The sequence below is a fragment of the Carassius carassius genome, chromosome 11 (assembly GCF_963082965.1).
Source record: "Carassius carassius chromosome 11, fCarCar2.1, whole genome shotgun sequence".
Taxonomy (NCBI): domain Eukaryota; kingdom Metazoa; phylum Chordata; class Actinopteri; order Cypriniformes; family Cyprinidae; genus Carassius; species Carassius carassius.
In genome coordinates this window covers 31,673,491-31,691,845 of record NC_081765.1, presented here as the reverse complement: position 1 = coordinate 31,691,845, position 18,355 = coordinate 31,673,491, and the positions used below count along the sequence as shown (strand labels likewise).

General features: G+C 33.9%; 1 protein-coding gene across 1 annotated transcript in view; it reads left to right on the top strand.

Moving 5' to 3' along the window:
• The first annotated feature begins 912 nt into the window (after nucleotides 1-912).
• The window catches only part of scn1laa (sodium channel, voltage-gated, type I-like, alpha), a 42,992-nt gene continuing 25,549 nt past the window's right edge, over nucleotides 913-18,355 (top strand). The window contains exons 1-16 of the mRNA XM_059562537.1: nucleotides 913-1,227; nucleotides 1,645-1,763; nucleotides 2,753-2,842; nucleotides 2,922-3,050; nucleotides 4,332-4,423; nucleotides 5,673-5,909; nucleotides 8,174-8,237; nucleotides 8,380-8,521; nucleotides 8,914-9,120; nucleotides 9,348-9,593; nucleotides 10,856-11,221; nucleotides 12,876-12,999; nucleotides 13,469-13,707; nucleotides 14,814-14,990; nucleotides 15,762-16,118; nucleotides 16,209-16,637. Of these exons, the coding sequence (XP_059418520.1) occupies nucleotides 961-1,227; nucleotides 1,645-1,763; nucleotides 2,753-2,842; nucleotides 2,922-3,050; nucleotides 4,332-4,423; nucleotides 5,673-5,909; nucleotides 8,174-8,237; nucleotides 8,380-8,521; nucleotides 8,914-9,120; nucleotides 9,348-9,593; nucleotides 10,856-11,221; nucleotides 12,876-12,999; nucleotides 13,469-13,707; nucleotides 14,814-14,990; nucleotides 15,762-16,118; nucleotides 16,209-16,637 (3,285 nt within the window). The 5' untranslated portion in view covers nucleotides 913-960. The remainder of the gene's footprint in view (nucleotides 1,228-1,644; nucleotides 1,764-2,752; nucleotides 2,843-2,921; nucleotides 3,051-4,331; nucleotides 4,424-5,672; nucleotides 5,910-8,173; nucleotides 8,238-8,379; nucleotides 8,522-8,913; nucleotides 9,121-9,347; nucleotides 9,594-10,855; nucleotides 11,222-12,875; nucleotides 13,000-13,468; nucleotides 13,708-14,813; nucleotides 14,991-15,761; nucleotides 16,119-16,208; nucleotides 16,638-18,355) is intronic.

Genomic DNA, 18,355 nt, shown 5'->3' with positions numbered 1-18,355 from the left:
TACATTTGTGGCTACTGTGGTTTAATTATAAACACTATTGATAACTCATATTTACCATAGTAAAACATGGTACATTTTAGTATGATCGAAGATACAAAAATTCTTCGAGAACAGACTTGTATATGTGCATTCCCAGAAGAGATGAGAAATGGATTCGTGTTCAGCACCACAAAAAGAACATAAAGTATCAATATCAGGAAACATCTTTTTTAAGTAAAGCTTTACAGGATAGAAAAGATGAAGTAATTTTTAAGACACATCCTTAACCCTATTGGTTATTAAGTATTTAGATGACAAAGTCCACACTAATTAATTAATAATTATTTATTACCGTCGACTGTGAGTGACGTCACTTCCCAATGCACACACGCCCAATAAAATGGCCCCACCCCTGTCACTTGATTGACAGGTTTCCGTGTAGACGTTGGAAATTCAAATGCAAAAGGAATTGCGATTCCATTTGAGTTTTGGCAGTTTACATGCACAGTGCAGAGAGAGTGAAAAGGCAAATGTGGTAATTAATATTGCTATTTAAATATGACAGGCTCATAGCTCGTAAGATATGGGAAACACAATTGCAAACGGACTTTGCATTTCCATATTAAATTTGGCAGACACTGTGCGTTCGCTTAAACGAAAATGAAAATGGTAATGCGCGATTTGCATTTGTGTTTGGATTATGTCACATTTTATGCGTCCACAAATTGAAAACGCAATTGCAAATACAATTTGCAATTCCTTTTGAAAAAAGTCCGGAATATCATTCCATATCTGATGGTTTTGAGTGGCAATGTTTTTTCTCTTTGTGGTTCCGGAAGGATTTTATAGAAAGTTAACATTGCAGTTACCGATCACATCTAATGAGTTTCTTTCCCTCTGACTCACTCTTTCTCTGTGGTTCTACCAGTTGTTTCTCATGCAGACGTGTAGAGAATCACTCTGAAGGCTCAGGATGAGAAAATGGCGCATACGTTTACTCCACCAGGACCTAAAAGTTTCCATAAGTTCACCCGTGAATCTCTTAAGGCCATCGAGAGCCGGATCACTGAGGAGAACTCCAGAAAGTCCAAGGACAAGCATGAGAGAAATAAAAATGACGAATGCAGGAGGAAACCCAACAGCGGCCTGGAGGCCGGGAAAAATCTGCCCTTCATATACGGAGACGTTCCCAGAGGATTGGTGTCCACACCACTGGAGGACCTGGACCAGTTCTACAGCAGTCAGGCAGTGAGTGTGGATTTATACTTCTCAATGAACCCATGAGAGTCCACAGGTACTGCGAGGGGTAAAAAAAAAAAAAAACACGCCCTGAAAATTAGTTGAAATCTTAGAAAAATGTCTTGGAGAAAAAAAGACTTGGAATTTTTTTTAATAATTGTTTTTTATATTTGAAACGTAAAATAAAATATAAAATAAAAAAGTAAATTTTAATAAGATTTGATTTAAATAAAAAGCAATTTCATGGTCAATAATTAAATATGAAAACTTTCAGCAAATTTATATATATATATATATATATATATATATAATTTTAGTTTATTTTTATTTTTTACACGCATAGACACACATATACTGTATATTTATTTTGCTGACTGTTTCGTCTACCTTTAATGCATTCATCTTCTTCATCTCCCTCTTGTTTAGACTTTTATAGTAGTGAACAAAAAAAAGGCAATCAGTCGTTTCAACGCCGCTTCTGCCTTGTACATCTTCAGTCCCTTCAATCCTCTGAGGAGAATATCAATTAAGATTTTGGTACATTCATATCCTTCTCAACTGCTGAAACATGCCGATGGCGACTGTCATGCTGTGATGGATGGGTCTTCTACTGTTTAATACTGTGGGTTTCAATTCATAATTTACAACCTCAAAATGAGTTGTTGGATCTGGTATGTTTGACTGATACTAAATGCAAGTAATTAAATTAAAATAACCCTGTAGATGTCAAATGGAGATGTTTTTCTCAGAAACCATTAACAAAACTACACAAGCTCAAAAAAAATATGAGCCCAAAGCCATTAAAGGTAGGTTTGCTTCAGGATAAACATGCTTTGTGTGATAAATGATTAGCAGGTGAGAGCCTGAAACTATGACTTGATGACTTCATGTCCAATGTGTAAAATCTGATCCTGGAGAAAAACAAGTTGAAAACTGCTATATGATTCATATAAATGGATAAAAATCCAAATTTTTATTGAATCATCATTTTACTAGGTAAAGCCTCTTTAAACCTATCCTACTCCATCCTGCAGGAAAAATTTCATTTCACATGTTTGGTGTATTTCAGTAAGATTTTTAAATGATTTAGAAAAAAATCTCTTCTGCTCACCAAGGCTATATTTATTTGGTAAAAAATACAGTAAAATCAGTAATATTGTGAAATATTATTACGATTTCAAAGAACTGCTTTCTATATGAATATAAGTTCAGATGTAATTTATTCCTGTGATGCAAAGCTGAATTTTCATCATCATTCCTCCAGTCTTCAGTGTCACATGATCCTTCAGAAATCATCCTAATATACTGATTAGCTGCTAAATACAGTTGTGTTGCTTATTATTTGTATGGAAACCATGATGCGTGTTTTTTTCAGGATTATTTGATTAATAGAAAGAACAGCATTTATTTTATTTTATTGGTAATATTATACATGTCTGCACTATAACTGATCAATTTAATGTGTTCATTTCTATAAAAAAAAAAAAAAAAAAAACTTGTACTGTCACTAAGTTTCCTTAACTGCAGGTTTCACATTGTTCAGTATATTTATAATGTTCACTATACTGGCAAACTGCACTTTCATGGTGTACTTACAGCCTCCAGAATGGGCGAAGAAATTAGAGTGAGTTGATCTCGTTGTTGCTTTTCCAATGTTCACAATGTTTGCTGACTGCAGGAACTGAGGGTCTTGTTCTTAACAGATATGTCTTCACTGGGATATACACCTTTGAAGCGCTCATAAAGATCATCGCCAGGGGATTCTGTGTGGGACAGTTTACGTTCCTCAGAGACCCGTGGAACTGGTTGGATTTTATGGTTATAGTCATGGCGTGAGTATGACAAATCTGTTATTTACCCCATCTACACTGCTATAAATAATAATTCATTTGTTATCATTGCTTAAAGTTGAAGAGTGTCATTTTTTTGATCATTTCTAACTGACCAGGTTTACCTTCTTAATTCACATTCTTGTCTTGTCAAGGATGATTTATCTGTAAAAACTACTGCAGATAAAAAAAATCAGATTTTACAATCGTTGAGTAATTTACTCTCTAAAACAACTTTTCATTTTGTTTGACATCACCGTCTTGCTTTTCATCTCCTCTACTGGCCTGAAATGACTCCTTTTTATATGAATCACCCACTTTCACCATCCAGTCAATTTGTTAATGACAAAAGTCCCATCCTAAATTTTTTCATAGTATTTGACTTGTCAGAAAATTATGACAGAAGGGGCAAGTTGGAATCTGGGAATCTGGAAATGTTTATTATTTTTGCAATTCTGTTTGGTGCTGCTGATGGCATATAAATTAAACTCTTTACCTTTAGTGTTTCATAGTCCATAGAGTGGTCAAAAATGATCATCTTCAGTGGTTATTACAGCATTCAAGAATAAGAGTGCTGCGGATAAAAGTGTCTGGTAAATATTAAAAAACTAATGCAAATCTGTTGGTTGAAATACATTTATTTTTTTCTTGGTTTCTGTCTCTAACATTTTAAATTATTAAAGTTTTAAACTGATAGTTTAGAATAAAACATTTAGAGTCCTTCAGTTCTATCTTTATTTCTATTTCTATTTGTCTATTTAAAATCACAGAGAAAAGTTGATTAGTTTTTATAATAATAATAATAATTCCTTAAGTGTTTTTTTATAAATAATTTAAATATTTTATTATATATTAAATATATTATTATTTTATATTTCTTTTTTATGTTTATGCACTCGATTTAAAAAAAACTTATTTTATTTGAATTCTAATTTATTTTTAATACTTTTTTTAAGGAGCAAAAGCATTCTTAACTTATAATTAGACCATAAAATGTCCATAAAGGCCAATAGCATCTTCAGTGACCTTCAGCTTTATTTCTATCTGTGCATTTGGTCCCACAGGTTTGATATAGAGTTTATAAAGATAGGCAATATATCAGCTCTCCGCACATTCAGGGTACTCAGAGCTTTGAAAACTATTTCTGTAATTCCAGGTAAGCAGAGAACACGATTAGATGTACGACCTCTGTGTGACCTTTGAACCCGACTGCAACCCCAAGTCTCGACCCTTCTGTCTGTTGTATGTCTGGCAGTGTTTGATTTCCCACCCTCCATGTTTCAGATATTTAACAGAGTTTGTGGATCTGGGTAATGTGTCCGCCCTGCGAGCGTTCAGAGTTCTTCGTGCCCTGAAAACTATATCAGTCATCCCAGGTGAGAGTTAGGACAAAGGTCAGGGTCAAAGATGCTGGTACTGCTTTCTTCAAGCATGTTATGTTCTTCTTTAAGTGCTTAAATAAGGATTTCTTTCAAACATTTTACAGTTTTCTTTTTCAGTTGTTCTTTCTTTAATTTATGATTTGATGGTTGCATGCAAAAAACAAACAAACAAATAAACAAACAAAAAAATCAGTTGGCCAAAAACTCACAAATCTTGAAATATATCAGTTTGAATCTGTGGTGCGACACCCTGAATAGCAGTCATTTCTTTTATCATATGTAGTCTGAGAACAGTTTTATTTATGTGTGCTTACGATAATTAAAATCAGTAAAAGTAGGCCTACTACAAAAGCAATAGTTCAAACAAAAATGAAAATCTGCTGAAAATGTACTCATCCTCTGCCCATTCAAGATTCAAGTTTGCTTCTTCATCTGACCAGATTTGGAGAAATGTAGCGTCCCATCACTTGCTAACCAGTGGATCCTCTGCAGTGAATGGGTGCCGTCGGAATGAGAGTCCAAACAGCTGATAAAAACATCACAGTAATCCACACATTTTTTGAATGAGTACATTTTCAGCAAATGTTCTTTTCTGAGTGAACTGTTCCTTTAACAATCACTGGTATGTGTTGTTGAAATCAGACCTAGATTAGTTCTGGGCGAGTGTTTGCTGTTTTTGTTACTCCTCTCCTTTTGTGATGCATTTTTTTGTAGCGTAGCCATCTTGCATGTCTTCAGCGGTGATGTGGATATGACACATGAAAAACTAGTGAACTTTAGCCTTTATCCTGAAACATTAAGAACATATCATATATATATATATATATATATATATATAAATATATATATATATATATATATATACAAATAACTATAACTATTTAAATACATTCAGGGTCCAAAATTGATGTAATACATTAAATAAAAACTGCAACAATTAAAAAATGTAAATTGTAAAAATGATAGCCTGGCCCTTGCTGATGTGTCATTAGTGAAATAAATCATAAACTGAAGGAATACATCTGTCATGACTCACACATCTTCAAATGGCTAAAATTTGGCAAAACAAGGACAGGGTCTCGTATGTGATGTCACAATGACCTGCGCTGTTTGTCATAAACATTAAAACAACAGTTAAATTATTCCATTTCAATGTCAGAATAAAATACTTGAATGGAATTTTGGACCCTGATTACATTAGTGTAAAGTAGGAAAGTTACAATGTTTACTCTGTTTTGCACAGGGCTGAAAACAATCGTTCGAGCTCTGATCCAGTCAGTGAAGAAGCTGTCAGATGTGATGATCTTGACTCTTTTTTGCCTAAGCGTCTTTGCTTTGGTCGGACTGCAGCTGTTCATGGGAGTTCTTAAACAAAAATGTGTGCTCCAGTCATCCAATCAGAACTTCACTGATTATATGGTTAGGAATGCAACAAGGTGTTACGAAATACCTGACTGCATGGAATACATTACAAATCGAAGTAAGTTCATTTTCATTGTTTTGCTGAATCGAATAGATTCAGAATCTGATGCAGCTGCACTATTTATGTAACGATTATCAACATTTGTGTTTTGTTGTGAAAACTCAAATAATCATGCGATACATTTTAGTAGTATTAGAAGTACATGTAGCTGAAAATATGTTAGTGCACAATATTGTGCATGCAGATATTAAACTAAGCAAAATCATTAAATGCTTTCATGCAACCAAAGGCAATTAATAGAAAACAAAAACTTTTTTTTTAACACAACACAACAAAATGACAAATTGAATTAGACAAAAGGCAATGTTGGACCATGGTTTCCTACAAAAATTGTAACTGTTGCTAAATGTGAATTTTGCTACATCCATACACGCATCAGTACAACCATAAATGCATCCATATATTTATCCACCAATACATACATGCATCCATGCATTTCAACAGAAAGCCACATAAAATTATATAAATGAATGACTGTACAACACTAATTTATTTATTTGATTAGTGATTTAGAAATGGTACAGAACGTTGAAATGATACATTATCACTGTATGTGATAAGTTATTGCATATAATATGGTTATCACAACATCACATAATCCAGAGAGACTAGAGGTTTTAGAACACAAGTATTTTATGTGTGTAAGTGATCTGTACACTAGCCAGACAGCCAGCTGTCATCATTCAGCATTATGGATGTTTACATTAGCTCCAGCCATGAAAAACCTGTTTGAGAGAAAGAGGAAGAGGAATCCCACCTAACTCATGGGGGGTCTGCTCCATAAAAAAAATAAATTAAAAAAACACCTTCCCAGTTAATGGTCAGACTGTTCTTTTCTGGTTTTGATGTAAGACCATTTTCTTCAATATTTTTGGTTCTTATTTTGGACCAATAAGAAAATGTTCATTTATTACAGGACATTTATTGCCAAAAAACAATGAAGAAAATGGTCATATGGTAATTTTGGTGCAATAAATAAATAACAATTATAAAAAAAAATAAAGGTAACACTTTAAGGTTCCATTAGTTAATGTATTAGTTAACATGAACAATCAATGAACAATACATTTATTACTTTATTTATTAATCTTTGTTAATGTTATTTTATGTAAGTTCATGCTAATTCACAGTGCATTAACTAATATTAACAAGCACAACTTTTAATTTGAGTACTGCATTACTAAATGTTGAAATTAACATTAGCTAAGAATAATAAATACTGTAGAAGGATTGTTCTTTCTTAGTTCATGTGAACTAAAGTCCATGTGAACTAACATTAACTAATAGAACCTAATTCTAAAGTGTTACCAAAATAAAATACATCAACCGATGAAAAGTATAAATACAAAAATTAAGAAAATAGTAATATATTACAGGGATAGTTCACCCAAAAAAGTAGTGACTTTGTTTCTTCAGTAGAACACAAACTAATATTTTAAACCATTGCGGTATGTCAGTCGTATGATGTAAGAGGATGAGAATCACGCATTTGAGAGTCAAAAAAACATACAAACAAACCCAAATTAAACCCTGCAGCTTGTGATGATACACTGATGTGTAAAGACATGAAACAATGAAAGTAACTGTTTCTTCAAGAAACGAAGAAACTGATCAGTATTTATATTGTTTTTTAGCTATGATTCATCACAAAGTCCGAAATCTCCTGAGCGCATTCTCAACAACTGGTGCGTGACGCGTTTTCTTCTTCTTCTTGCTTTACAGCGGACCGCAGACTTATAAGTGCTTTACCGCCACCTATCTCTCAAATGGACCATTGATGCTCCTAATTGAGATTGTAGATAAAGTGTCAATGGTCAATTTGAGAGATAGGTGCCGGTAAGGCACTTCTAAGTCTGCGATCTGCTGTAAAGCAAGAAGAAGAAGAAAACGCATCAAGTCTCAGTTGTTGAGAACACGCTCAGGAGAGTTCAGACTTTGTGATGAATCATAGCTAAAAAACAATATAAATACTGATCAGTTTCTTGCACAGACCAATCTTTTCATGTCTTTACACATCAATGTATCGTCATGAAGGGTTTATTTTGGTTTGGTTTGTGTATGTTTTTTTGACTCTTAAAATGATTCCATGATTCCCATCCACTTCCATAATACAACTTACAGACTGCAACGGTTTGAGTTAAAATCTTGGTTTGTGTTCTACTGAAGAAACAAAGGCACTACATCTTGGATGTCCTGGGGGTAAGCAAATAAATATAAACTATAATATATATATATGAATAGTATTCTTCTTTTTCCTGTAGGTAACCATTATATCCCAACAGGAAAGAAAGATGCTCTGATCTGTGGGAAAAGTAGTGATGCTGGGTAAGCTATGTGTATTGAATTATTTCATAAACCTTGGCATTATCTTCCCTTCAAACATCATTCACCAAGACCAGTTACATGTATTATGTTATGTTGCATGGTGAGTTTTTGACAATTGCTGTCTCACGCATGTGTGTTTCAGGCAGTGTCCAGAAAATTTTGTCTGTGTAAAAGTAGGTCCCAATCCAGATTATGGTTACACAAGCTTTGATTCCTTTGGCTGGGCCTTCCTTTCCTTATTCAGACTGATGACTCAAGACTACTGGGAGAATCTTTACCAACAGGTGCTTGTTTTGTTTGTCTATGTAGAGAACCAAGTTTGTATTATTATTTTTATCTTTTGTGGAACACAAAAAGATGATTTGCAGACTGTTTGTGCATTTTCTTCCTCCGATCTGTTCTTCACAAAAATCAATCATATGATTTAGAATGTAGTCAAATGGACTATTTAATGGTATTTTATATATATATATATATATATATATATATATATATATATATATATATATATATATATATATATATATATATATATATATATATATATATTCTTTTTTTCATTTATAGAGTCCCCATCCACTTTCATTGTTAGGAAAAGAAGATAAGCATGTTGGAATGACACAAATAGCTTCCTACTGTATGTTTATTCTACACTAATTGTGGACTTTTCTTATAGACACTTCGGGCCGCAGGAAAAACCTACATGATTTTTTTCGTGCTGGTCATTTTCTTGGGATCATTCTACCTGGTGAATCTGATCCTGGCTGTGGTTGCCATGGCATATGAAGAACAAAATCAAGCCACTATGGATGAGGCTTTGAAGAAAGAGGAGGAGTTTAATGCCATGATCCAGCAGCTGATGAGACAGGAGGAGGAAGCTCAGGTCTGTTGGGTGGTCTGTTGGGTGTTTTCATTAAAACGGGGGTATGAATACCATGCAGATGGTAGTGTACAATGCCATTGGTGACAAAGTCATGGGTTTGATTCCCAGGAAATGCATGCATCACTACCAGAATGTATTCATTCGAAGCATTTCATATGCATGAATGTAAATTCCGGAAACCTTTACAAACTGCATAAGTAAAATCTGTTGCATGATTGCAATGACAGGCTGAGGCAGAAGCATGTGATGGGCTCAGTGGAGAAAAGATGGACTCTTCCTCGGACACCTCCAAACTCAGTTCCAAAAGTGCCAAAGAAAGACGCAACCACAGGAAAAAGAGACAGCGTCAGGGGGATGGCGAGAAAGAGGAGGATCCGAACAGGGAGATAAATGATAGAAAGGCCAGCTTCCGTTTGACATCTGATGGAAAAATCAAGAGATCTCGTGAAAGGACCTACACGTCTCCACATCAGGTTAGAAAAAATCGTATCTTATCATTTGCTGCTTATTTTACCAATAAGGAAATGTAATTTGCTTAAATACAGAAGACAACAGTCATAGCAATGCTTGTAAAATCAGAATAATTATGGAAATGTCTTAGTGCTTACCTGTGATATTATTACAGTTTTAGAATAGTACAGGACAGACAAACTTTGACATTTTAGGATAAATGAAGAATGAGGATTTTATGGTGTACAGGAGTGATGAATAGATGGATCTAATTTATATAACTGATTCATGATTTAGAAATGATACTGAACATTAAATATATTATTGATAGACAGATGTAAAGTTTCTACATTATTCAGCATTAAAAGTTCATTTTATTTTATGCTGCCATCCTAATTCTTTCAACTATCTGCTTGACTTTGTTTTGACATTCTTTTCAAAATTATTTTCTCCTCCTTGTTCAAAACAGATTTTTTTCCTTAGCTTTGAGAAAAAAACTTCAACTTTTATTTATTTTTCATCTTCTCACATTGTCATCCTTCACCTACGTTATTGTTCATTTTCATATTCAGCATAATCATCAACATACTCTTCATCTTCATCATCAAGATATTCACGATTTTTGCCAGTTTTGTTCTGTCCTGCCGTTGCTTGTCCAACTGATCTGTTGCTAGGCTCATCTTTCCTTTAAAATGTTTAGATTTTATTTTTATGTTATTCTTATGTGGGCTGAAATTTTTAATGGCAAAGCATCACCCTCTGCCATTTTTCTTTAAAGAAATTGCTAAAATATGTAATAGCATAATATACACCAATTGATCTGCACATTTTTGTACAATATTTTTGGATCATTACTGTAAAATGAACAAATTAATTTAAAAACCGCAGGATTTCTATGAACTTACACTAGACAAGAGCAAAAACAAAGAATGATAACTTTAACTAAAATGAAAGTTTTAATAATCAGGCCACATCACAGCTATAATGACACTGAAGAACAAAATCACTAGAATCATTTTCACAGTGGGTTTTTTTTTTAGTTCATAAATAATTTAAACATTGACAGCCAATCAATTATCATGCATTGGTGTGGATGCCTATGTACAGTATTTGTTGTTAAGGTTATATATGATAATAAGGCCGACAGTTGGTAAAGTTGGAATGGCAAATTGGTAAAAGTTGTAAATTGGTATATGATCCATTGGTTAGTCAGGTTACATCCTCATTCGCCTTAATTTGTTTGGCAGTATACTTGTATATTTGTAAGGCTCTTTTTTCTCCTCAGTCCCCCCTGAGTTTTCAGGGTTCAATCCTCAGCCCACGTCGGGACAGCAAAGGTAGCATCTTCAACTTCCGCAGGCGTGTGAATTCAGAAAACAACTACGCTGACGACGAGCAAAGCATGTGTGAGGAGACGGGCAGCCGGAGAGACTCTCTATTTCTACCCTCTCGATCCGAGCGGCTTTACAGCACTCTTAGCAAAAGCAGTCTGACGCCGCGTATACTGTTGCCGTCTAATGGAAAAGTACGGTACATGGTTGACAGCAATGGCATGGTGATAGTGTCGGGCGGAGCGTCTTCACCCAACTCGCCCTCCGGAATACTGACGCCAGAGGTCTCCAGAAAAAGAGCCACATTTGACGACACTTGTGTAAGCACATATAATGCATGTGCTGTTGCTGTGGTGCAATGTTTAGTTTTAAACTGCACATTTTTATTATAATTCTCTCTCTGTTTGGGGTCCAAGCACTAAAGGACTCTGACAGAACCCTATTTTATTTGTGACGATTTTCTTTTTATTATTATTTCTATTCTTTTTTTGTCCTAAAGGTTTCTGACCAGCCAAAAATGTAAGTCCTAGAAACACCAAATTTGGTAGGATGGTCCTCCACTACTCAGGTGCCCACAGACCCCGATTGGACCATAGGTGGCACTATAATAAGTACTTTTACATTTTTTGCTCATATCTCCACAACCATAAAGATTACAATAAAAAAAAAAATAATAATAAAAAAAATATTCTCTGAGAAAAACTTAACAAAATGTACTTTATAAATTATTCCAGTATTTTGAGCTGTTTTATAAACCGACTTTTTTAAACTCCTCCTAGATCATTTGTCCAATCAATGCCAAATCTTGTATGTATCATCTAGTGACCCTGTTGACAAAAAGTTATCAAAAGAATGCAGATTTATCAGGGGTGAAATTACATATGAATGCTCATAAACTGAAAGGTGTGTAAATGGTTAAATAGTTTATCATACATTATAGTTTCATAGTTTAAAGTTTAATGAAGGTTATAACAATCTAAATTTAATCAGTTAGTTAACAAAGAAATCTGTGATCTCCGAAATACCTTCATGTATATGTGTCATGTCAAGTTTTTGACCAGTTTGATTTGCATATTTGAAATGTTTTTTTATATCATTTTGATGTCTTTTTAACATTAATTGCCCACTGGGTTGTGCTTGAACCCTGATGATTGGCTATATTTTATTATTATTTAGTTTTTTCTTGTTGTTGTTTTTGTCTGACTTTGGGTGAAAATCTGCAGACTTCTGTGGAATTAATTTAAATATGTAAAAAAAACAACAATGCATAATCAAATGCTAAATATATATTTAAAAAAAAATGGCAGGGAACTTATGGGTGATCAGATTCACATTCTGCAGAAATCTGCATGCATATTCAAGTTGTGACAACAAACAATTTAAACTGTTTTCCAGGATGACAGCATATCATCAGCATGTAAAGACATAAAAATGGGCAATATTAAAGTTACTTCAACTAATATATATTTTCAAAATCGATTAATTTGTCAATTATTTGTCCAATTAATTGATTAATCATTAAAAAAGCTAAATACACAATTTATCCAGCTTTTTATTCAAAGCTTGATAAAGCATGTGTTTAAAGCATGTTACTCTGCATAATGTCAAATAAATTGTCTTTTCTTAATTAAATTGTTTTGTAAACTTTTTTTTTTACAACTTTTTAAAACCTTTGTATTTTATGAATAATTGTATTGTACTGTATAAAAAAAATCAAGAATGAGATGTTATGTTTTAAACATGTTTTGTAAATTATTTTGTTTTTAATTAAATATTTGGAATTTATTTTATGCCACATTTATGCCACGTTTCTTGTGAAATATCAATCCAAGATGTTTTACAAGTTGATTGAATTAACTGAGTTGAATACAAGAATGACTGACAGATAGCAATAGATGGCTGCATTAAAAACACTAATGAAGCAACATCATAACATGTGTTGATGTATTTGCTGTTGATTTAATTCCTTTATAGTATGACACAGATGAAGACCGACGCCGATCTGGTTCAAGGAGCTTTTCAAAGGGTTTTCTATATGACCAGTCTGCAAGACAGAGAGCTTTGAGCATCGCAAGTGTCAGCAACAACCCTACTGACTGTAAGAAACCCTAAATGCCAAACACACTTAGGGGCCATTCACAAAGAATGCGTTTTTACTTTGAAAAATGTGAGATTCGACACTTGAATGGGGGGAAAAAGCAAGGTCTTGTGGAAAAGTCGTGTATTTTGTGGGAATAGCCCCTTACAAGAAACTCAGTGTGAGAGATATTTGTTGGATTTTACTCTGTAATTTTAAATAAATAGTTTTGTTAAATTGTTATCATTTATTCACATACATATGAACAAATGTCATATGATACCTAAATAAAGTGAAAATTACTGATGCTTTTATTGCCTTATTTAAGTTTGACAGCCTCAGTTCTCATTTCTCACTTTCATAGTGGCCCTTTTTATTTTTCACAGAAGGAAGATGACATGTTCTCTTAATCAAGTGCTTGATTGCTCATTTCTGTTTGTTACAAATTTTGCCAAAATTCATACCAGTACTTTTTTATTTAACATGGCAGTGTCGGAGATCTGGAAACAGAAGTGTGTGGAGTGTTGGATCGATTTTGCAGAGAATAATCTGATCTGGGATTGCAGTCCCACATGGCTGAAGATAAAGAAAACTGTCCACATGGTTGTGATGGACCCCTTCGCAGATCTGTTTATCACCATTTGCATAGTGATAAACACAGTATTCATGGCCATGGAGTATTATCCCATGAAAAATGAATATGTTTACATGCTTTCAACTGCCAATGTGGTAAGAGACATTTGTAGCAGCATTTTAATGATTATGAAATGCCCTCATGTAAAATATTTGGAGGCTTGTTCTGTTATTCTAAAAAAGAGTTACTGTTATTAGTGTGCAACCCTACTGAATGGAGGAGTGTGAATTTACTAATTTATAAATGTATATGTGAAAGTGTTAAAATGGTATTTTGATTTTTAAGAATATAAGCCACTTTATTTTGTAGTGATGTTTTCTCATCAGTGATTGATAAAAGTGATCAAGAACTCCACATTACATATGTAATGTTTTTTATTTCAAATTTAAACAGACAGCTCTAGTTTTTTTTAAATACTTTTAATAGGGTGATCGAAATCCTATTTTCCAGGAAATATCCTGGTCAGGATTTCTAAATTGTCTAAAACAGCCGTTCTTAATCCTGGTCCATGGGACCCCGGCTCTGCATATTTTACATGTCTCTCTTGGTTAACAAACCTGAATGAAATCATTGGCTCGTTAGAAGACAGCTCCATGAATTAACTGTGTTCCAATTGACATGGTCCCTACACAGCGTTCACTGCTCTCTACTCTCTGCACACGGCAAATCAGCTGAAGTTTACCTCACTTAAGGATTTGAACTAAACCACTGCCTGCTTCGTCTTCACACGGAGACAGAACTTACTACTGAAGTGTGAAGAGTTATTTAAACGTAATCACTGAGATTTGCACAGTAGTCACGTCTCGCTCACTTGAATGCCCTTTGAATGAAACATATCCTTTGAAATACTAAACTGTGATGTCCGCTTCGCAGGGCACTTAAGTTTGAATGGAACAAACATGTGAAGCAATGAGAGAAACATACAAAATGTGCAAAGCGGGGGGTCATGAGGACCACGGTTAAGAACCGCTGTTTCAGGCAATTTCGAAATCCCCGGGAAAAAGAGGACAAATGGTCACTCTACTTGTATGTTGTTCATTTTAAAACGTTTTATTGTCTTCTTACCTACAGGTTTTCATAGGTACAGTTTATTTATATTGATTGATTATTTTTATTTATTGACTGATCAACATATGTAAAAATGGCTTTAGTTTTGTAAAAAACTAAAAAGTTCAAAGTTTTAATGTTTTCTTGCCTGCAGGTTTTCATAGGCATCTTTGCAGCCGAAATGATATTCAAGATTGTTGCGTTGGACCCGTACACTTACTTTCAGGAAGGATGGAATATCTTCGACAGCATCATAGTCACACTGAGTCTGCTGGAACTTTGTTTGACAAACGTGGTGTCTGGAATCGGTTTTCTTAGGCCATTCAGACTGGTGAGAGTATACCACTGTCATGCTTTACACCTAATGGCTCTATAATCTATATAAAGGCATATAGATGAGCTTTACTATATGTTATGCTGTCTTCAAAGTTAACTTTAAAGTTTTCTTGAGAGAAATGCTGTTTATAAGTTTACTTGGGAAATTAACATGAATACTTATGGGAATTTGACATGCTATATATATATATATATATATATATATATATATATATAATAAATAATTGAAAAAAATGATATAAATTCATAACAAAACACTACAAACTAAAAGGAATAAATTTAAATTTAAGTAAGTTTAGGCATCACAGCATTATAATGTACAGTACAAATATTTGTTACCTACCGAGAGATTTTCCAACTGCATCCTCTAGTTCCCCAATGTGACCCCTAGAGGATGCAGTGTCTCGTTCCCTTCTCAGGGGACCATGGTTTAATAACCTGAGATGTTCCCTTCCAAGGGAACTTTGAACTGCATCCTCTAGGGGTAGCATTCTGGAACTAGTGGACAGAGTGTCTCGTTCCCTTCTCAGGGAACTATGGTTACATGGTTTCATTTATAGAGGTACAAGTGTGATTTGCTGAACATTTATTTAATCATATATTTTTTGAAGATAAACTTTGAATCAGCATTAGATGACATTAAAGTTAATCTAAATCTAAAACTAGAGGAAAGTAGCATATCAGCTGACACTGATAATTTTTTTAAAGTCTATATTGTGCATCTCTTCTTGTCCATTCTAATCTTTTATGCCCCTTATTGTAACAGCTGAGAGTCTTCAAACTAGCTAAGTCCTGGCCGACTCTGAACATGCTCATCAAGATCATTGGCAACTCACTAGGCGCATTGAGCAACCTGACGCTTGTGCTGGCCATCATCGTCTTCATCTTCGCTGTGGTTGGCATGCAACTGTTCGGGAAGAACTACAGTGACTGTGTGTGTAAGATTTCTGAGGATTGCACGCTTCCTCGCTGGCACATGAACGATTTCTTCCACTCGTTCCTCATCGTCTTCAGGGTTTTGTGTGGAGAGTGGATCGAGACCATGTGGGACTGCATGCAAGTGTCGGGACAGCCCTTTTGCTTAATTGTGTTCATGATGGTCATGGTCATTGGAAATCTGGTGGTATGTATAGTTACTTCTAATAAATGAAAACACACACAAAAAAAATCTGATTAGTGTCAACCTGTAGTTGGTTTCTTCCAAATTTTGCAGGTTCTGAACCTGTTCCTCGCTCTACTGCTCAGCTCATTCAGTGCTGACAACCTTGCAGCCCCCGAAGACGAGGTCGAAAAGAACAACCTGCAGATAGCAGTTGGCCGAATCAGGAAAGGTGTTGCTTTATTTAAGGCCTGCCTTCAGAATTTCTTCCAGAATGGCTGTTTAAGGAGGAAGCCAAAAAAGAAAACCATAGATGGGAACACGATCGGGAGAAACTGCAAGGGAATAAATGATAACTCCAACCACACCACACTAGAGCTGGTTAAAGGCACTGGAGGTACGAACATGGATAGTGACACTGAGAATTATATCAGCAACCCAAGCTTGGTCGTCAGTGTCCCGATCGCTGATGAAGAGTCTGATTTTCAGTGCCTCAACACTGAGGATTTCAGTAGCTTTTCTTTAGACCTAGAGGACAAAGAGGTAAGCTTGCTGCTTTTAAAAAATTTTTTATTAAAGACAAGGAAAATGGGCAGACATAAATCCCCCTTTACATAGACATTTTAACCTATGCGTCATTAGGGACATTTTAGTATTTTTAATCTTTTTTAATGAAAAAATATTTATTTATTTATTTATTTATTTATTTATTTATTCTTATTTAATAATTTATGAGTATGTATATATATATATATATATATATATATATATATATATATATATATATATATATATATATATATATACATATATATATACATATATATATATATATACATATATATATATATATATATATACATATATATATATATATATACATATATATATACATATATATATATATATATACATATACTCATAAATTATATATATGTATATATATGTATATGTATGTGTATATGTTTTTTTTACATTGACACAAGGGTTAAGCCCGATTACATCGAGATCTTTGGTCTAATGCATCTTTAATGGGATTTCATAACTGTTACATGATTAAAAAACGGAATATATGGAAAATAATATTGTGGGGCGTAAGCTTTTCTTGTATTTATTTGATCAAAAATACAGTAAAAATGTGCAATATGATTACAATTTAAAATAATTTTTTCCTATTTAATTATTTATTATAAAATGCAATTTACTCCTGTGAAGCAAAGCTGAATTTTCATCATTATTACTCCAGTCTTCAGTGTCACATGATCTTTTAGAAATCACTCTAATATGCTGATTTGTTGCTCAAGAAACTGTTTTTTTAAATTATTATTATCAATGTTGAAAACTTGTGCTGCTATTTTCGTAGAAACTATAATACATTGTTACAAGATATTTTGATGAACAGAAAGTTCAAAAGAACAGCATTTATTTGTTTGTCATTTTAACAGACAGAGATGAGGTATATGTATTTGAATTCCTTCTCTATGAGTATTCCTACAGTATATTATGTTGATAGGGTTTAGAAGAGCTTGTATTTGGGGAAAGAAATTAGATAAATAATAATTTGATAAATATTGGGATATCACTTATTTAAATCAAGTAAGAAAATTGTGGGAGCAACATCCGACATGGCATTTTAATGACGGAATTTATCAACAATTGTCATTAGACTCCTGGCTTTTGATGTGGTAAAGTGCAATCCAATCATGATCTGGTCATTTAAAACAAAAAGCATTAATACCACAAGTAAAGGGCCCTAAAGTCTGTTTGACAAGTGGTTTTCTGACACCACTTTCACTAGTGCACATCCAACTTACATTAAAATGGTAGTTGTGAAGTTTGTGTGAATTTTATTTGTCACACAGTAAGTATGACAGCAGTGTACCCTTACCTGTGGAAATAAACTGCTATTGATGATATATTGTGCAGTGTAAGTCACTCTAGATAAAATATGAAGGTACATAACAGTTCAACCCTTTGAAAAATGGGACAAATACCTGAATAATGATGATGTCGTCCCTTCAAGAGTACAGTCCTTTGCTGTAGTTATTTTCCAATACATTGTGCCAGAAATGAAAGCTTTTCCGTTGTGTCACTGAATTTGTCATTGGCATAACCGTGGTCATGATTTTTTTTCCAGTCGGTTTAATTGCAGTAAGTGCATTGTGGATTACATCAACATGCAGCTTGACCCATAATGGAAGAGAGGTCAGAGAATATCAGTCTTCAGATCGCATTATGTGCCATTTAAGTACTGAGTGTGA